At 41.5% G+C, this 20,008-nt stretch overlaps 1 protein-coding gene across 3 annotated transcripts in view; it reads left to right on the top strand.

The window, feature by feature from the left end:
- The window catches only part of htr4 (5-hydroxytryptamine receptor 4), a 364,595-nt gene that overhangs the window by 58,666 nt on the left and 285,921 nt on the right, over positions 1–20,008 (top strand). For 2 of the 3 annotated variants that reach the window (XM_034689827.1, XM_034689825.1), the window contains exon 1: positions 15,407–16,172. The exons of the other annotated variant lie outside the window; for it this stretch is intronic. Coding sequence is in view for 1 of the 2 variants with exons in the window: in XM_034689825.1 (XP_034545716.1) it covers positions 16,170–16,172 (3 nt within the window). In the remaining variant the exon portion in view is untranslated. Of the gene's footprint in view, positions 1–15,406; positions 16,173–20,008 lie in introns of those variants that run through there. 3 annotated transcript variants of the gene reach the window in all.

Below are 20,008 nucleotides of genomic sequence, written 5' to 3'. Positions count from 1 at the left end.
TAACTTTAGAAAGACTCAGTCAGATACAGAGATCATCCCAAAGTCTGACAATGATGATGAGGAGGGGACTCACATCCTTATAGTCGAGGGCTTCCTGATCTACAAACCTTTCATTAACATTTCCAACTTTTCAATTGCGTATGGAAAAATGCAAAAAGAAAAGGTGCTCTAGAAAAAAAAGGAGTGTTGCAAAAGCAGGTATCTGTTGGGTGCATGAATATCGACCTGAGGAGTCTAACACGGGACTTCCACCTGATCCGTGTCCGGTCCATCTCTGATCTGCTGCGGTCCGTCTCTGTGCTCTCTGGTTCATCAACACCAACTTGTTGGGTTTTTGGGAACGCAGCACAGATCAGGACCGCCGAGCAGCCGGAGTCATGTGACCGAGGTTTTCCCGCAGTAATCCCTGAATCAAGGATTCTCCTCCTCCTCCTCCTCTCCTTATCCATGTTGTCTTTCTGGTCCTCTGAAAACCTCTGACCTGTTGACTCCAGGCCTGGCTCCACTCATCATGACTTTGGTTTGTTGTTGTAGTTAAAGCTGGGGTTGGTAATCAGATTTAGATACACTTTTTGTTATACTGGTTAAAATGATCTTTATGTCCTGATGGTAATCAATACATAATGTGTTCTTAAAAACGAGTGAAGAAAAGCTGCTATCTACAGCCGGAGTAAACCTGGGAAAACACCAACCAATCACCGTTTTTTGGGTGCCAAAATTTTAAACCGTTCAAATGCCGTCCTGCCGTTCTGCCCGCCTCCTGCGTGTACATTTCCCCGGCGTTCACTCCCCGTCCCCGTCCCCTGCCTCTCCTTCCCCTGACTCTACTGACTGCCCCTCTCGCTCCACCTCGGGCCTGTCCCCTCTGACCTGATGAGGTGCTTTGCTCAGGACTGTAGTCCGGATCAGAGTCTAAAAAGCTCTCACCACGGGGGCTCTGACAAGCAGAAGAATTAATGCCATTTACTAAGTCCTACAGAAAATGTGGATGTATTGTAGCGTCCGTCAGGACGCTGTAGGGATGACGAGCCGATTCGTGAACACGTTGAGTTTTAATAACCGCTCACTGTCGGCCGTGATCACGCCAACCAACAAAACAACTATCAATCAATAAAAATCGTCGTTTTGGAGGAGCTCTGAGGGAGGAGGGCAGGGGTTAGACGGAATCATGAGGACATGCTACATTCAAATTCATGCTAGTTTTCCGAGACTACCAACCCCAGCTTTAAGTTAAATATGATCTGGTGATAACACAGAGTGTTTTATTCTGAAAATTAACCGGATGTTTTCATTTTGTTTTGGTGAAACCTGACTTCCTGTCCCACTCCATCTGCTCTGTTGAGATTGATGCGTCGTGCTCCGGCATCCAGCAGAAATAGAAGTCTTGTGTATCTGATCCGTTGCGTTCTGACCTGCCGGATCAGAGGCGCGGGCTCCTTCGAAAATAGACTTGAAGCGTATCTCTGGCAGAGCGGCGCACGGGCACGCTCCTGAGACGGAGCTGAGACGCCACCAGGAGATGTTCTGGGCTAAGGGGGGGGAACATCTATGAGCGGTGGTCCCCAGCTGGTGATCCTGCAGCTAACCAAAACAGGCACCGGTGGAAGTGCGGCAGGCCGAGGTCCAAGCATGAAAAACATCTACCTTTAAAACAAAATTATGAATGAGTCTGATCCACTGACGGGAATCAGAAGTGACCCAGTTCTGATGTGGACTAAAGAGAGCTGAGAGTTCACTAATGATGCCACAGTCAGGTCAGAAATATAAATAATGTCTGTGTAGATTTACTCATGATACATGTATATATCTCATATTCTTTCAGAGTCACACGTTGAACCAACAAGAGTAAACAACAGGACACATTTAATTAAACTCAAAGGTCACAAACTTCTCTTATTTCTAAGTTAGATTACAGCTCGCTCTGTTCCACTGACATTTTCCCAGAGTTGACCTTTATGTTAGGAAGCAGTCTTACTAATAATACGACCAGCTATTTAACTGTCAGTCAAAGGCTCTGTTAATTATTACAAAGAAAACTAGAAATTCTTCATCTTAACATGTGCACGCTGCTTTCTTTAAAACAAGTCGAGGGAATCCGCCAGATCTCAAAGTTCTGGCTCTCGTCTGCACCCAGCTCTCCATGCAGCAGCTGGATTTTAAAAACTGTCCCCTCTGCTCACCTCAGCTGGGATTTGGGATTTGAAAATGGTGACAAAAGCACAACTTTAGTGAACACCTGACTTAATCTAGTCATCAAGGTAGAAGCTGGAGAGAGAGCTGTTGAGAACGATGACAGCTGGCACCCACAGGAAATAACGATGTTTGAAATATTGCATTCTGTGGTACATTTATGTCGTCTGCTTCTCTTCTGTGTCAACTATGTTCACATTTTTTCACAGAACACACTTAAAAACATCAACTAAAGACAAACAGGCAAAATCAACAATAACAATAGATGCAAAACATGAAGGTGAGCCATTTATAGCCTCCTTGTTTCAGGTTTTTATTAATATCATTTATCAAACCTGTGTTTTTGTCTACTCTGACATGTTATATTCTTTGCCGTGCAGGAGGTCTATTATTATTATCAACATGCGTCTTGTTAAAAATGTCCTACCTCTCATTTTAACTCTTCTCCTGTTGTTTTTCTCCTTAATGAACCACACAGCCGCTCTGTATTACAAATGTTGACATTGTTTGGATTGTCAGTGCTGATATATTTGTCAAAGTTCAAATTATCATGAAAGTCTTTGATAAAAACTTCAAATGAAGCCTGGCCTGAGGTAAAAAATACACAGATACAAACTATTTCCTGCATGCTCTTAAGCTTTCATCAAAATTGGGTTCTTATTGATTTTCTCAGCTCAGGAAAACTAGCAGAGGAAAGAGTTGCAGTGAAATTAGAATTGCAAGATTCCAGCCTCAAAAGTACAATAAAAGTTGTAAAATACAATCAATAAGTAAAATAAAGGTGACATATCATGCAAAATCCACTTTTTAATGTTTCTCTACCTGAAATATGTGTCCCTGTCTACAAACCCCCCGAGAATGTAAAAGAATCCATTCTGCCCCTGTTCTGATTTCTCCACCTTTCTGTAAATGTATGCTGAAACCAGCCGTTTCAGTTTTCAGTGTTTTTCATACGTCACAACGCCATCCAGTCTGTAACAGGAAGTCAGAGCTCGGAGCTTGTTCAGCCCATAGACTGTATAAAATACAACTCAACCCCTCCTCTGTTTTTCATTCCCTGCACACGTGTGTGCTAACAAGGAGCTTAGGAGGGAGGCATGCTAGTTGTAGGCTGTCTTAATAAACACAAAGGTTTGTTTGACTCCCCTGGTCTGCAGATTTGAAGATCTAGTGGATGATATTTAGTTTCCATGGAAAAGTGCTAGCGCTAGTTGGCATAGCCACATAGCTACATGTTCATAGCTGTGTACCAAGACACACGTCGACATACTGACAAATAAAACAACAAGAAACACTAAATCTGTGACCAATGGTTCAGAAAGGTCCTGCTGCAGGCGCCTCTCCGTCAGGAGGGTTGAAGTAACGCGGATCTCTGAGCAGCCGTGTATATTCAGCCAACATGTAAACATTAGATCAACGTGCTGGACAGCCGAGGCCACATCCACTTCCTGAGGGGGCGTGGTCAGAGAGAGAATGGAGTGTTCTGAGCAGGACTGAAGAAGAGGGTTTTTCAGGCAGACCAAAATCTGATTTCAAAGTGTTTTTTTGAGCATAAACTTTAAAGACATGTTTTGGGGACCTCTTAGACCAATATATGTTGATGAAAAGAGCGTGATATGTCACCTTTAATCAAAGAGACTCCTGCAGGTTGTATCTCCTCAAACTGCTGAAACTACAGAAGGTTTACATGTAGAGTTTGTTTCACATTTGTGTTTATGGTCATGAAGCTAGACTGTGCCAAAAAAGAAAATACATGCAGACTGTTATGTTTTCTTGTATGGTGCACGTCCCCCTGAAAGTATACTCTCCTTCCTTCGTTGTTGTTATCTTTTATTGTATAGCATGGCTTAGATTGGGAACATTTATTAAAAATAGTCTGTATTGAATCTGTGCTGATGACTAAAAATAAATGAGCATTGAGCTCATGTATCTGCTTTCCTTTACAGCCATTCATAAAATCAATATGAGGTGAACATGAACACGAATCCAACACGGAATCAAAATGCATGCAGAGGAAAATATAGATCTCATAGTGCCCTGTTACCCCTTTAGAACACTACGCTCTCGGCATGCAGGCCTGCTCATCATACCTAAAGTCTCTAAAAGTAGTATGGGAGGCAGAGCCTTCAGTTATCAGGCCCCTCTCCTTTGGAATCATCTACCAGTCAGGGTCTGGGAGGCAGACACCCTCTCTACTTTTAAGAGTAGGCTTCAAACTTTCCTTTTTGAGGAAGCTTATAGTTAGATAAAGCTTGGACCAGCTCTTAGTTATGCTGGTATAGGCTTAGACTGCACACTGAGCTCCTGTCTTACCCTCTCTCTCCTCTCTCTGTCTGAGATTTGTATAATTAGGGGTGCATCTGACTTGACTGACGCCTTGACTCCACCTCTTTGCCTCATGTTGACGTCGAGTGAAAGTTAGCTTGAGTCAGCATTTTCAATATGACAATAGGCTTCAAAACTCCAGTTCAGAAACCAATGTGTTGTACGGTCTGTGGAATAAACCAACTTAGGTTAAAATACTGGATATCCTGGCTGATATGAGACAATCAGCAACCCTGTTGTCTCTGTAAATAATAAATAACAAAGGTTACAGGCTAGACTTGCTCTTAAGTAACATTTGTTATGAATTGGTCAAAATAAAGATTGTTTAATAGCCTATACTGCCCTAAAGAAACAGGTCTATTGTTGAGCATTATTCTGTAAGTTGGAACTATTGAGGAAGATAAACGATGAGGGACAGACTAACCTTTACCTCAGTGCCAAGTTTGGACAGGATGCACACTGCTGCACCTGTAGGCATAAATATATAATAGAGGCAGAGCCTAAAGGTCAGCAGACACATAAAATAAAACCAACATAATGTCAGAATAATCATTTAGTGGGATGAACAGCTCATTTTACAGAGCTATGTCCTATATGAACTCTGAAACTACATCAACAATGCACAAAGTTTCTTCTAACAAGTGAGCTGGACACTGTGAGGGAAATAAATGATCTGAGTTGTCTGTATGATGCAGCCGAACTGAAGGGAAACTGGGTTAGAGAAAAAAGCTGTGGCTACATAATGATTTCTGTGAAATCAGAGGACAGAAGGAAAATGGCGAGGAAGGACAACTCATCACAGGAAGCCGTTACAGCAGACCACAGATCTGATCCATTTGGGGGAGATGTGGAGAAAATGAAAGTTTGTGCTTTCTGTGTCTCTATTCTAACTTTTAATGCACCACAGGTTTTGGTAGTTAGGTTACAATGTGATGCTGTTTATTCAAGGGAGTTCAAATTACAAGCCTGGCAGACCATCACAAAACAGCAGTGCACAACCAACACATTCACAGCAGGCCTCACTTTCTCTACTGCTCCAGAGAGTATTCATTTTAATATATGCAAATAACACCTCAACCAGGGGCCTGTGCTCCGAAGACACTTCTACATACCCTGAGTCACACTGGTATATAACACACAGTCTGTTTTTGGAGGGAACAATAATTAAACTATGCTCCTGTGTGAAGACTTCCATAGGGTTCAGCAACTTGTAGTTTCTATGTAGATGTGAAGCTCTAAGTACCGCCTGCTATTGCACCCCTGCCACCCAGCAGCACTCCACAAGGCTTATTTACTTGCATGATTATGACTTGAATGTGTTAAAAAGTGACCTTGCTATGTGTCCGGCAAGGCTATGTATCAGGCAAGGCAAGGCAAGGCAAGGCAAGGCAAGGCAAGGCAAGGCAAGGCAAGGCAAGGCAAGGCAAGGCAAGGCAAGGCAAGGCAAGGCAAGGCAAGGCAAGGCAAGGCAAGGCAAGGCAAGGCAAGGCAAGGCAACTTTATTTGCATAGCACATTTCACACACGAGGGCAACTCCATGTGCTTTACATTAAAATATTATTAGGCATAAAAGAACACAATAAATATGACAAATATAATAAAACAGAAAAGAAAAGTGAAATTAGAAACATATTAAAAATAAAATTTGCATTTAAACACTATTTGCATCCACTGGTAACACAATAGAATCCCTTTACTTATTAAACTGGTATATTGGTTGTACCATGTTGGACGCAGCTTCCTTTTTAGATGACAAAAAATGCATTTTGTACACTGAATCGCACGTTACCAGTTATCTGGCTTTATGAACCCTGACAAATAGAATTGGAACACAAAGCTGAATATATATTTTATATGTCAGTGATAAAAATGAATATGAAATTGACCTGAACATTTTTCAGTCTCAGGATTTGAGAAACAGTGCATCTAGTGTGGGGTGGTTGGATAGTTTGAATCGCCGTGGAGAGTCCAGTAAGAACTCTGGCTTTACTTTATCAGAGGTAAGTCCAATAACAAGGCCTAGATGAGGTAAAAGTGTCCTTTAGTTATTTGAATTGTGAGTGGTTTCTGGAGAGAAACATATAAACAGTACGCATTAAGCACCGAATCTTTGCAACTGGGGCGGCTCTCTCTGCAGCCCACCAATTGGCTAATCCCTCTCCACCGTCTTAAAGCAACAGGCAGCCTTTTTTATACAGGATTTAGATTTTGGTAAACTACTTTTTGAAGACTAAATTATTATAAGAGCCTTTAACAAACTGAAGTGTAAGCAGATGTTTTATTTCATTCATTACCTTCACAGCTCTCCAAGTGTTTTCAATAGAACGTCAAAGACCTACTTTTTTATCTGGATTTTTATTTTGAGTAGATTTTAAGCCAAAGTTTTTGAAATTGTATCTTTAAAATGCCGTCCAGTCCAGCTTTATTTTGTATAGCACCTTTCATGGAACCACACATTCAGCCCAAATTGCAAATTGATAAATAATAGAAGAGTTAAGCAAGAAAGTTGATCATAAAAGACTGTAAAAAAAGATCAAATCTATACAGTAAAAACAAAACAAAAATGGAAGGATTGATAAGATAAATTAAAATCAGTGAAAAGTTAAAGACCAAATAAACACCCACCAAAAAAAAGGTTAAAAACAAGAAATAAAATGTAGACCAACCACTCCAGATCAAAAGAAAGAAAAAAAAAGAGGTCTTTAAAAACAAAGGGCTTGTCGTTATGAAGTATTTACACCATGTGATCATGTCACAGCTTTCAGTTTCTTTCTTTTCAGATGTTTCTATGTACGTTCATGTTGCATGTTTGTATGAAGGGTGCTTCATATATATTAATAAAGTCGAGCTGAGTTTAAGCTGGGGTTGGTAGTCCTGGAAAACTAGCGTGAATTTGAATGTAGCATTTCCTCAGGACTCCGTCTAACCCCTCCCCTCCTCCCTCGGAGCTCCTCCAAAACGACGCCCCCCCCCCCGCTCACATGCACGAGCGCCGCTGACTTGCGACCATATGATGGTGACTGATTCAAAACCGGTCCTCACCAAAACATCATCATAGTGAAAGTTAAAAACACAAACAAACATGGCTGCTGTTAGCACTCACAACTGTCATGCTAGCATTATCCAGTTGTACTGGTGACACGATATCAGGAGAAAAGTTATAACACATATATAACACTGTAACAGCTCTACTGTTTGTTAAACCTGTTCAGTGTAGATGCTCTTAATTCCTACAGTGTTGACAGTCAGTGAAGGCATCAGGAGAGGTGTAGAGTGTGTGAGGGGGAGAGAGGAGAGACAAGAGGAGAAGTTCTTCATTCATTCAAACATTGATTGTTGTTTTGTTGGTTGGCGTGGTAACGACCGACAGTGACCGGTTAGTAAAACTCAATGTGTTCATGAATCGGCTCGTCATCCCTACAGTACATCTACATTTCTGTAGGACTTACTAAATGTCATTAATTCTTCTGCTTGTCAGAGCCCCTGTAGTGAGAGCTTTTCAGACTCTGATCCGGACTACAGTCCTGAGCAAAGACCCTCATCAGGTCAGAGGGGACAGGCCCGAGGTGGAGCGAGAGGGGCAGTCAGTAGAGTCAGGGGAAGCAGAGGCAGGAGACGGGGACGGGGAGTGAACGCCGGGAAAATGTACACCCTGCAGGAGGCGGGCAGAATGGCAGGACGGGATTTGATTGATTTAAAATTTGGTTGGTGATTGGTTGGTGTTTTCCCAGGTTTACTCCGGCTGTAGATAGCAGCTTTTTTTTCACTCTTTTTTAGGAACACATCATGTATTGATTACCATCAGGACATAAAGATCATTTTAACCAGTATAACAAAAAGTGGATCTAAATCTGAACACCAACCCCAGCTTTAAGTTAAAACACAAAAGTAAGGCAACCTCATTGAATCTGTGTTGCAAGAGTTTGGGAAGTATTCAGGGAACCATAAAACGGCGAACCAGCAGGTGTGTGCCGTTCATGTGTTTTATGCTTGTGTTGTTCTGAGTCTTACAGCTTCCAAAAACTGTGCACCTGCAAACGACTCCATGGTTGCAAAGCACTAACTTTAACGCTCACACACTGTGAAGAAACTCACTGAGTTCATGCCCATGCATCTTTTTCTTGAAGCTTTGAAATAGTAACTCATGTGAGATTAGACTGTGACAGATCATTTGGTTTAAAAATGTCAATAAAAATGCATCACATATTTGGAAACTTGCACATTCTTTTCTGCAGCTTGGCCTCAAATCTTCCACAGCTGGCACCTTAAAGGACAAGGTCGTCTTACGAAAAAGGACAGTCATTATTCACCCAACATATTTATGAGCTGTGTGACAGATTAGTGTTGTTAAAAGAAAATTGGATTCAGCAGAGGTTACATGACACAGTCACATAAAGGGGGAGTCAAGAAGAGTCTGAAGATATCAGTAAACAAAGTCACAAAAGCTATTTGTGGAAACGCAACCAGCACAAGTAATTCCTCTTTGAGTTCAAATTGACTTACACAGGAGTCAGTCTGCCTTCAGTCTCCTCTTGACGGATTGATCAGATTAACTCACTCAAAAAGAATCATGGATTTGTTTTTGATCCCCCTTGAGAAGCTTGTAAATGCATGATTAGGATGATTAGGATGAGTAATAAAGAAATGATGAGCAGCGTCTGACCTGGAGTATGAGTCAGAGGGAGACGGAGGTACAGAGAGCAGATGTTCACTGACATCTGGAAATGGAAATATTGAAGTTTTATTGTTACTGTCTCTGACTGGTTACTACAGTCTGCTCCAGAAGGCTGTAATAAAAAGTTTAATTGCACTTTTTTTTATGTAGGCTTAGTTAACTACTTGGCTGCTTCCTATTGTTTCATGCATTACAGACTGGGAATCTTTTCTGTATCTCTTACTTTATATTTCCAAACTTTTCAAAGTCTGCCAATCATTTACCTAAACCCATGTTACTTTGGCAGCAGAACTTTATTTTTACTTGTAGATTTACTGCTGTTTAAAGGCCCCCAATCTGCTGCTGTTCTTCTATTTCCCAGTGTGCTTCACTGCTAGAGCACATCTAATAATATCCTTATTGTGGTCACATCATAGCTAATCACTGAAACCAGTGTAGGCGGACTTCTGTGCTTGGCATGATTTGCAATTCAAAAAACTCCTCAGTTATCCAAACCTCTGTCCGACTCTGGAGATTTCACGCCTGCCTCCCTCTGATTGGCTGGCTCTCATACCAGACGACCATTTGTGACTTTGTGATGATATAACGTCTTCAAGGTTTCCTCCCCTCAAAACATGTTGCATGATGAATGACCTGGCTGAATTTGCATTGTCAACACTAATAACTCAACTCAACTCAACTCAACTTTATTTATATAGCACCTTTCATACATAGAAACATGTAGCCCAAAGTGCTTCACAGAGTAACAGACAGTAAGAAAACAACAGCAATGGTAGAATTATAGAAGGCATGAAAAAAGAAATACTTAAAAAAGAAAAGAAAATCAACACAGTAAAATTAATAAAATAAGTAAGAGTGGAAATAAAAGTTAAAAATAAGGTAGAGTTAACGAGATCAGGTGAACACAATAAATAAATAAGATAAATAAATACATGTTAAAACAATGGTTTAGATAATAATGATAAAAATAATAAAAATGATAATAAAATAATAAAATAATAATAAAAATGATACTGATAATGCAGTCCAGGGCTAAAATAAATTACTTCACATTAAAAGCTAGATTAAAAAGGTAAGTCTTAAGTTTACTTTTAAAAACACCCAGAGAGCTCGCTGTTCTGATGTCCAGAGGCAAAGAGTTCCACAGCCTAGGAGCATAAAAACAGAAAGCCCTCTGGCCGGTACCCGTGTGAGACACACGAGGAACATTTAAAAGGGAAGCATTCGAGGACCTCAGTGATCGGGCTGGAACATAAAATGACAGGAGATCAGTGATGTATGGAGGAGCAAGGCTGTTAAGAGCTTTAAAAACAAGTAAAATGACTTTAAAATCAATTCTAAAAGAAACAGGGAGCCAGTGCAGAGTTTTTAAAAGAGGAGTTATGTGGTCAGTTTTCTTTCTCCTTGTTAAAACTCTAGCTGCAGCGTTCTGAACAAGCTGCAGCTTTCTGAGAGATTTTTTGGGCAGGCCCGTAAAAAGGGAGTTGCAGTAATCAATGCGGCTTGTAATAAAAGCATGAATTAAATTTCGGCATCTTTCTGCGTTAAAAAAGGTCTGACTTTTGCAATATTTCTAAGATGATAAAATGAAGTACTTACGACCTTGTTAAAATGAGCATTAACATTAAAATCTGGATCTAAAACCACTCCCAGGTTTGTGACCTTTGGTTTAATTTGACTGTTAAAATCTCTCAGTGCACATCTACACATCTAAATGCACATCTACATGTAGGTCATTCCTCCTTGGGTTGCATCAACAGTTTAAAACACCAGCAGCACATGAGGCAGACTTAGTCAGTCCCTCCAGGAAGTTGCGATTTCGCGATCGCAACTATCAACGCAAATTCAACCAATCAGCGCGATTTTTTCGCGGCCCTGCAATTTTTTACAATCACCGCAACTTTCCTGCAAATTTGACCAATTACCTCAATCTCAGCCCCTGCACGTCATCGGTTTTGTCATCAATTTGACTTCCTTGGAACATAAACGTAAGTCCTCCCTTGATCGGCACTTTTCAACAACAAAACATGCACAGAGAACGGGTGAAAAGAGAGGACAGCAGGCAGGACAAGTGACCATGACAACGCTGTTATTTATAGATTGAGGGGCTCAGTGTTAGCTTGGTCTCTACCTGCAGCAGGTGTGCTTTATGAACCAGCTCCGCCTCACCTCCATGCATCTGTCTCATCTTCATTGATGATTTTTACCCCCCGGTGTGCGTTAGTGACAAAGACACAACCGGGGGACGTCTGTTTACTATTTGATGTTTGACGTTGTTGCCGTGGTTACCGTAAAAAGCTCTGCATCTACAGCTTGATTTAATCCAGTTTGGTGAAACATCAGACACATTTAGTAAATTTTGATCAACTCCTGGTCAACAAAGATGCAGATTCATTTCAGAGTGCCGTGAACTGACTGTGCATCGGTCGCAGCGAGGTGCATTCAGGGACCGTCGTAAATGTGCAATACAGACCTTTCATGGCATTTTTCTGTGAATCAAGAGAATCAAAATATAGTCAGTGGCCACATCAAGAATGATTTCTAAAAACAACTGTAATTTAGTGTATTTACTGTCGCAAATTCAGGCTTTTTGGGCCGCAACAATCACAAAAAATCCCGCGAAAATCCTGGAGGGACTGCTTAGTGTTGCATTCAAGCATTTAAAATGACCCTGAATGGCTCAAGGTAGGATTACAGTTACGGTTAAAAGCAAGGTGACATTTTTGCTGCAAGCTTTCCAAGATACATAAACTATGAAGAGTGAGTGAAGAAGGAGATGTCAAACTGCAGAGGGAGAGAAACACACTGATATCAGATGATTTCAAGGACAGATGAGTGAAAGATATGAGGAGAAAAACAGAAACCGAACAGTCAGTCAGTAAAAATCTACCTTTTCTCTAAATCAAGGTAAACAAAGAGCAGCTTGGTGTTCTTATACGAACATTGCATATTAAATACTATTGTTTACACAGTTTGCATGGAGGTATTAATTCAACAGCTTTGTCAAACAGCTTTAAAGTCTATTAAACATGATCAAACCTGGACGTTTAATCCACCATCCTAAAGAAAAATGCACCAGACTTCAGACGAGCACCATCTTTGTTTCCTAAACTTCTGCTGCCAGATAAATTCAGTTTGCCTTCACATGCTCAAACTATTGTTTCTGACCTTTCAGTCTTATTGCTGTCTTTCCAGGAACAATGTCACACTTGTTGTCGACTTTCAACAGACTCTGCTTTCAATAATTTTCACTCTCACGTTTGTTTGTTTTTTTGTAAAGATAGTGAAAACTGTAGGCTGTGAAGACTGTTGATTCCTGAGTGCCAAGAACATTGTTTCAAGGAGGAAGTTCTGTGAGATTGAACGTCTTTATTAAATAACAGAGACAGGAAATAAGAAGAGGGGGAGAGATGCAACTAAAGTTCCCAGGGGAGTCGTGCTTCATGACCGGCATCTTGACTGTTAGGGTACAGGGCGTTTCTGCACAAGGCTTTGACTCATCTGCTATCAGTTAAATGCTCAGTCCATCACTTTTTTATCCTTGTTATATTCTGCAGTTTTGCTCTTTGAAAATTATTCATCAGTTTTGCAAATTCCATGTGTGTGGGAATATGACCTTTCTTTCTTTCTACTTTGAAATGTTTCTGTGCAATCCAAATCATGCACTCAACACGACCATGTAATAAGTAATATTTAAGCCATCCTAGAGATAACTATCCAAGTGATTGGAGCTAAAAAATCTACTTCATTGTTAGTTTGCAAAATACTTCATATTTTGTCTGAACTTTTCTTTGCAAGGGAGAACAAGCAAATGTACCAAAATGCACACGTCTTCATAACTTAAAGCTGGGGTTGGTAGTCTCGAAAAACCAGCATGAATTTGAATGTAGCTTTTCCTCATGACTCCGTCTAACCCCTCCCCTCCTCCCTCAGAGCTCCTCCAAAACGACGCCCCCCCCGCTCACATGCACGAGCGCCGCTGATTCTCGACCATATGATGGTGACTGATTCAAAACCGGTCCTCACCAAAACATTCTCATAGTGAAAGTTAAAAACACAAACAAACATGGCTGCTGTTAGTACTCACAACTGTCATGCTAGCATTATCCAGTTGTACCGGTGACATGATATCAGGAGAAAAGTTATAACACATATATAACACTGTAACAGCTCTACTGTTTGTTAAACCTGTTCAGTGTAGATGTTCTTAATTCCTACAGTGTTGACAGTCAGTGAAGACATCAGGAGAGGTGTAGCGTGTGTGAGGTGGAGAGAGGAGAGACAAGAGGAGAAGTTCTTCATTCATTCAAACATTGATTGTTGCTTTGTTGGTTGGCGTGGTAACGGCCGACAGTGACCGGTTATTAAAACTCAACGTGTTCACCAATCGGCTCGTCATCCCTACAGCATCAGGACAGACGCTACAGTACATCTACATTTCTGTAGGACTTACTGAACGTCATTAATTCTTCTGCTTGTTGGTGAGAGCTTTTTAGACTCTGATCCAGACTACAGTCCTGAGCAAAGCACCTCATCAGGTCAGAGGGGACAGGCCCGAGGACGAGCGAGAGGGGCAGTAAATAGAGTCAGGGGAAGTAGAGGCAGGAGACGGGGACTCAGAGGAGTGCACGCCGGGGAAATGTACGCGCAGGAGGAGGGCAGAACGGCAGGACGGGATTTGATTGGTTTAAAATTTGGGGAGCCAAAAAACGGTGATTGGTTGGTGTTTTCCCAGGTTTACTCCGGCTGTAGATAGCAGCTTTTTTTACTCTTTTTTAAGAACACATTATGTATTGATTACCATCAGGACATAAAGATCATTTTAACCAGTATGACAAAAAGTGTATCTAAATCTGATTACCAACCCCAGCTTTAAGTCTAAGTATAGATCCTCCTGGTCAAACATTACTCCAATACAAGTGAAAGTTAACATCCTTGTATATATAAATATTCTTCATACCCATTGATTGATTGGTAAACAGATCAGAGACACCACTGAGACAAACCAAACACATGTCCTTCCTCCCCTCCGGCAGGCGCTACAGATCACTGTGCGCCAAAACAACCCGCCATAAGAACAGCTTCTTCCCCCAGGCTGTCACTCTGATGAACACTAAACCAGAACAGTGTCATACCTGTTGGATCAATACTCTCTGTAAATATACAATGCAACAATTCTCCAAGCAGAATTCCATATTTCTATTTATTTTATTATTTAACTACTACTTTTATAATGTAAAAACTACCTCTGCACTTTTTATCATATTCTTTTTGTATTTATAGCTGATGTTATTGTTATTATATATATATATTTTTATTTGTATGTCTTATTCTTATGCCTTGTACATAGAGAGCACAGTTTTCCAAAGTCAAATTCCTTGTGTGTTCAAGCATACCTGGCCAATAAAGCTGATTCTGATTCTGATTCTGATTCTGATGCACACGAACAGTTTACAGTCTTTGGGATCTGATTTCAGAAAAGAAAATTCATGAGCTGACTTAAAAGCTAAAGTAGTGAGTAACTAGAGCACTTATAGAAATGTAGAGGAGTCAAAAGTATTATATATATTAGTCTTTCAAATGTAGAGGAGCAAAAGTTAAAAGTTCCCCCAAATAATAATACTCAAGTAAAGTACAGTACTCAAAACCTGTACTTAAAGGCACTATGAGGAGTTTTTAACTGGCTGAGAATTAGACTGAAACTGATACTGATGCCTCTTTATGACCCTCAAAAGCAAACAAGACCATCCACAACAACACTGATACCTTCTCTGTTGTCATTTTTAATGCCTGAAACTGTTCTGAGGGGGTAGGTGTCAGAACAGATGATTGACATCTTGCTTTAGTAACACCCTTTTTTGGCTGTTTTCATTGCACATAATCACATTGTGTGATAAATCTAAACGTTAAAGGACAACAGGAGGTTATTGTCTGAAGACACTTATTTTGCATGTACAGGACAAGAGATAAGAGGTATCACTTTGTCCACAAGGGGGCGCCAGAATCGATTCAAGCTAAAAGTTCCTCACAGAAGCTTTAAGTACAGTACTCAGATTAATTTTGTTATTGTCCATCACAGCCAACACTACTGGTTTAGCATCTACATGTAGCTCCTGAGGTTAGAAATGTATGAATACAGGAACAGGTGTCCAAAGTGGGCGTGGCGTTAAGCTGATTGCATACAGGTGTGTAGAATGAAGGACCGGGAGACCACGCCCCCTCCTGCAGGAGCACTGTCCCAGTGTTCAGCTGAAACACAAAGAGAAGGGAGAGAGCTTTTCTTCTCTTTATATTTCATGTGACATCAGAAAGAGAGTGAACCACGCGCAGCCTCTGCGCCCTCTCTGACCTACAGGAACTCCTCTTTCCCTCCAGCGCGCACACGCAGCGTCACGCGCAGCGAGAGAGAGAGAGAGAGGGAGAGAGAGATGGACTCGGACTCGGATGCTCCTTTCACTTTAGGTCTGAAGAGGAGGGACCAGAGCAGAGCCGGTTAATGTCCGCTGTGAGTTCAGGGAGAGCGGCAGAGCGCGCCACACCACCTCTGCTGTCAGACTCCACGCGCGCTGTGTCTCCAAACATCTGCAGGGGGGGAGTCTCCTTGTCTCCTTGTCTCCTTGTCTCCTCACCTCTCCACGAACCCCCTCACCAGGCTTCCAGGCACGCTACCCACTCAGAGCTCCTCCACTGTGTCTCCAGAGGCGCGCGCAAGACTTCCACTCCCCGCTGCTCTGTGCGCACGGACACTTTCTCTCCCCACGCGCCCACAGAGGGTCCGCTGCGCTCCCGGGTCTCGTCCCCCCTCATCGGAAGACCCCCTGGTCTCCTCAGCTCCGAGCTCTACTGCTCTCTAACTCTCTTTAAAGCTTGATTAATAAGTTTCGTGTTGAACTCGGACTGAGGAACAAACAATGTGATTCTGGCTAATGAGGATTTAGCGTCGTGACATGCTTTAAGGACCCGGCGTCTCCACGAGGACATGGTGAGTTCAATCCGCTTTATTCTGCCAGATTATCGGACCACTAATGTAAGGTGTGTCCAGCTCTCTTGGCTCCTCGGTGAGGGTTTGACCTCCTGAAAGGTCACAAGCCGGAGTAAGAAGTGTCACCTTCCTCCAGAGGAGACGTCAATGTTAGATTTGAAGTGTTCCTGCTGCAGTTCCTGATGCGCTCTGGTCACCTTGGAGGGATTTTGGAATCCACCAAATGCAATCAGATTCTCATTTTAGATAACCAGTCCACATTTAAACCCCAACTTCTGACATTTTTATACTATTTCTGCTTTGCTGTGTGGATTTATGGTGTTTATATGTTTTAGTTTAAATGTGCTGGTGTTGGTATTTGGTCAGTGGCCATCCTGAAATTCTTAAACATGATTGGCTATTTGCCATGTCAGAGGCATTACTTATATTGAAATCAGTTATTGTGTTGTTGTGTTTCAACAAGCTGCAGAGAAACTAGTTTCTTTGCATTTGAATATTGTTTTTGTTGATGCTGTGACTTTAGACAATCATCCTCATTTTGAGTCCTTAAAGAGTTCAGCAGATTTAAATGTTGACACTCTGTTGAGTTACATTAAAATTATTTTATAAAAGAAGTTAAAGTAGATGTGATTATTGGAAGTAACCCTCTTAGGTTTGGGGGTAAGCTCTTAAGTTTGTTTTCCACGCCTGGCCACCCCTTCAACAGTCAGTGCCCCAGTCTGGCCACCCAAGTCAAAACCGTCTGGCTCTGCCACTGTATTTGGTACCAGGTCTTGAGTGACCCAGCACTTGGTACTTTGGTCATTATTGTGGTGAGGTTAATTGTAGATGAAGATAATGGAAGGTCTTAAATTGTTTGGTTGCTTCATTGTAGATGTTCCTTATTTACTTTGTTCATTGCCTTTACACTGCTTGGCAGTACCTGCACCCAAATTGACTTGAAGCACTTTGTTACTCTTACTGATCTTGTTTCCTCTTGTCTAGATCTTTGCTTGTGTTGTTCTTGTTCTCATATGTACCTCGCTTTGGATAAGAGCGTCTGCTAAATGACATTGTAACATTTGTTTGCACCATGACGTCCAGAAGCATCTCAAGTCTGATTTTACAGTCTGTGTGCAACCTCTAGAAGGAGAAATGCAGCTTGCAGGTTTCATGATGTGAGTCTGTTGACCTCCACATGCAGAACCCTTCACTTTCCTCGCTTCATATTGATCCACTTTGATGTGAATTTACAGCCTTCCATACATGTGATTGTGGGCGCGAAAGCTGTCCCAATGAGTAATCCATCAATAACGAGGTCTATAGATCCGGTTGATTGACTGTTAGCTGTCACATGTTATGTGTGTGTGTGTGTCTCTCTCTCTGTGTGTGTGTGTGTGAGGTGTGGAACATACGACTGTAAAGAAAGGCTGCATTATGTAAAGGAACTCACTGACATAAAATCACATGTATTGCTGCATCATTGGAGGTTACTGTGACCAGAGACAGAAACAAACTGTGGCTGGACTTTTGACTTTTTATGGCTTTGACTCAGATTTTCCTTTCTGCTCTTCCTGGTGCACTTGTGTTTTGAGTCTCCCTGTGCCAAAGATCCTTGCTGATTAGTAAAACAGTAACATTTAAACATCTAACCTCTCCCCTGCAAGTTTTTTAAATTATTCAATCAGTTTGTAACTCTTCAATTTGACCCTAAACTGAGATTTCTGCGTTTAAATCGACATCAACAACATTTAATTTTACAAACTGACTCATTGCATGCAATAGAAAGATACTGAAACATAATCTCAGTCCTGCTTATCATGCATATTGAATAAAAAGATTGTTTTGAAACTTACTCCTGGTGAAAATAAACTCAAAATAATGAGCAGAAGACAGTATTGTGGTATTCTTGTCAAAGCTGCAAGTGCCATGTGCAAGAAATACAAGAATACAGTTGGATTCATTACATTTGTTGCTTACATTTGAGAATTCTGAAAGTTATCTTTTTAAAAATTTGACCTCATTCTCAAAATATCTGCAGAAATCTAACTCAGTTGCTTGAAAATCGTTAAAAAAATCCTATATGTTTGTGTTCCTGCCCCTTATAGTCCTTCTGGATGTTTTAAATGGCTTGAATTATTCACAGATTTTGAGTTTTAGGTAAGAATCAGTTAAATTATTCCTGGCTGCGTGGTTCCCTCCACTGTCAGGACGCTCTATAATTCATCCCGTGTGTCTCTCTCTTATATTGAAATATTTAAATGCTGTAGAATATCTCCAAAAACATTTTGTTCTCTTTCATTGTGTGACGGATTACCAGCAGCAGACCAGCACTGAAAGCTGTCGTTTGAAAACCCTTCAGCTGTTCAATCACTCCTTTAACTTTGCACGTTCTAAAGGGCTTTGTTTATAACGGTTATGTCACCTTTATGGTTAAGACGTGCAGGAAAACAACGTGCCTCGATCAAAGGTGCAGGTTCAACGTGTCTCACTGGAGACTGATATGATGAACGGAGGCAGGCAGCTGTATATCGCTCACAGTTCACACTCTCTGCCGCTCGCCCACAGACCGTCAGAGCTGCAGATTAAGAGCCCGTGTGAGTTGCACTGGAGCGCTGCCAGAGCACTTGTAATTTTACAGTCAATGCAGATCAGTTCAGGTGTAAGTTACATATCGACGTGGGCGACGGGGGCTTCTTCTTGGACTCCCAAACACTGCTGCGAGGTCTGCTGTTGAAGTTCCTTCTCTCTGATTATGCAACACGCCATCGCACACACCTTGTGTTTGAAAGTGGAGCAGTGCTCTTAAAGCTGAGCGGGGTGCACACAGGGCTTCTTATTTTGGAAACATAAATAAGAAATAGTCCCTGAGCTGCAGCAGCATCTCTCCAGTTTTACTTGAATGGACTCGTACGTTTGAATCTCTCTCCCTCCAGATGTCCCTTTGATTGCATCCACTTTTATTGCTTTCTTTGCATCCCTGCAGACCTCAAGTTGTGCTATTGAATTTATCTGAAGGTCTGTGTACAGTGCTAATGAGTGTCTCTGAGCATTTTTTTTTGCAGGGGATTGCCTTGAGTATGCAAGGTTGTGTGTGTGCATACATTTGTGCAGCAGTGTTTGCATGAGGACTGAGGCTTTATTTGCATTTGGCTTTAGAGAAATGAGCGGTCCACTTCAGTTTGTTGCCATGACACAAGGTGTGACCGAAGCCTCAGTCCACTTTCTTCAGTCTGAATCATGCTTTTAGTGAATAGAGGATCATTTCAGGAGTTTTCATGTTGAAGATTCTTTAATCCAGATGACTAATCACCTGAAAACTATCAAATTAACTTCCTGCAGCTTCTAATTTGGCTTGCTTTTCTTTGTTGTCTTTTTTTTAATACAACTTAATCTTTGGCAGCTGATCAGAGACAGACTGTAGGATGAGTTATCAGGCTCTTCAGGGTTTTTTTTTTTGCATCAGTTGTGGCATACATTAAGGGATTTAAACTGGGAGGAGACCCTGGGAAGGATCCTACACACTCTGGGGACATCGTATATCTGGTCAGGCGTGGGAATGCTGTGGGTATCCCTGAGGAGAGAGAGAGGGACAAACAGGCTTTCTTAACTGTGTGACCCAGATCATGGGGAGTGGAAGGAATCGCACAGATGGACGACATTTCCCCCGGTAGACATTTGATCGTTTGAGGAAGATGCTCGGCATGTTGCTGTCGAAGCCCTGCAGGGTTTTCATGTTGCGTTGGATTAGGCCCACACCAACAATTACAGGGAGAAGCTCTCAGAAACAACAGTTGGATAGTCTTTCTCTTTTAGTCTTAAACTGCTACAAGTTATTCTTTCAAAAAACTTTTTCA

Source organism: Notolabrus celidotus, chromosome 8 (assembly GCF_009762535.1).
Source record: "Notolabrus celidotus isolate fNotCel1 chromosome 8, fNotCel1.pri, whole genome shotgun sequence".
Classification (NCBI taxonomy): domain Eukaryota; kingdom Metazoa; phylum Chordata; class Actinopteri; order Labriformes; family Labridae; genus Notolabrus; species Notolabrus celidotus.
The sequence above is the reverse complement of the archived record's forward strand: the minus strand, read 5'-3'. Positions and strand labels throughout refer to the sequence as shown.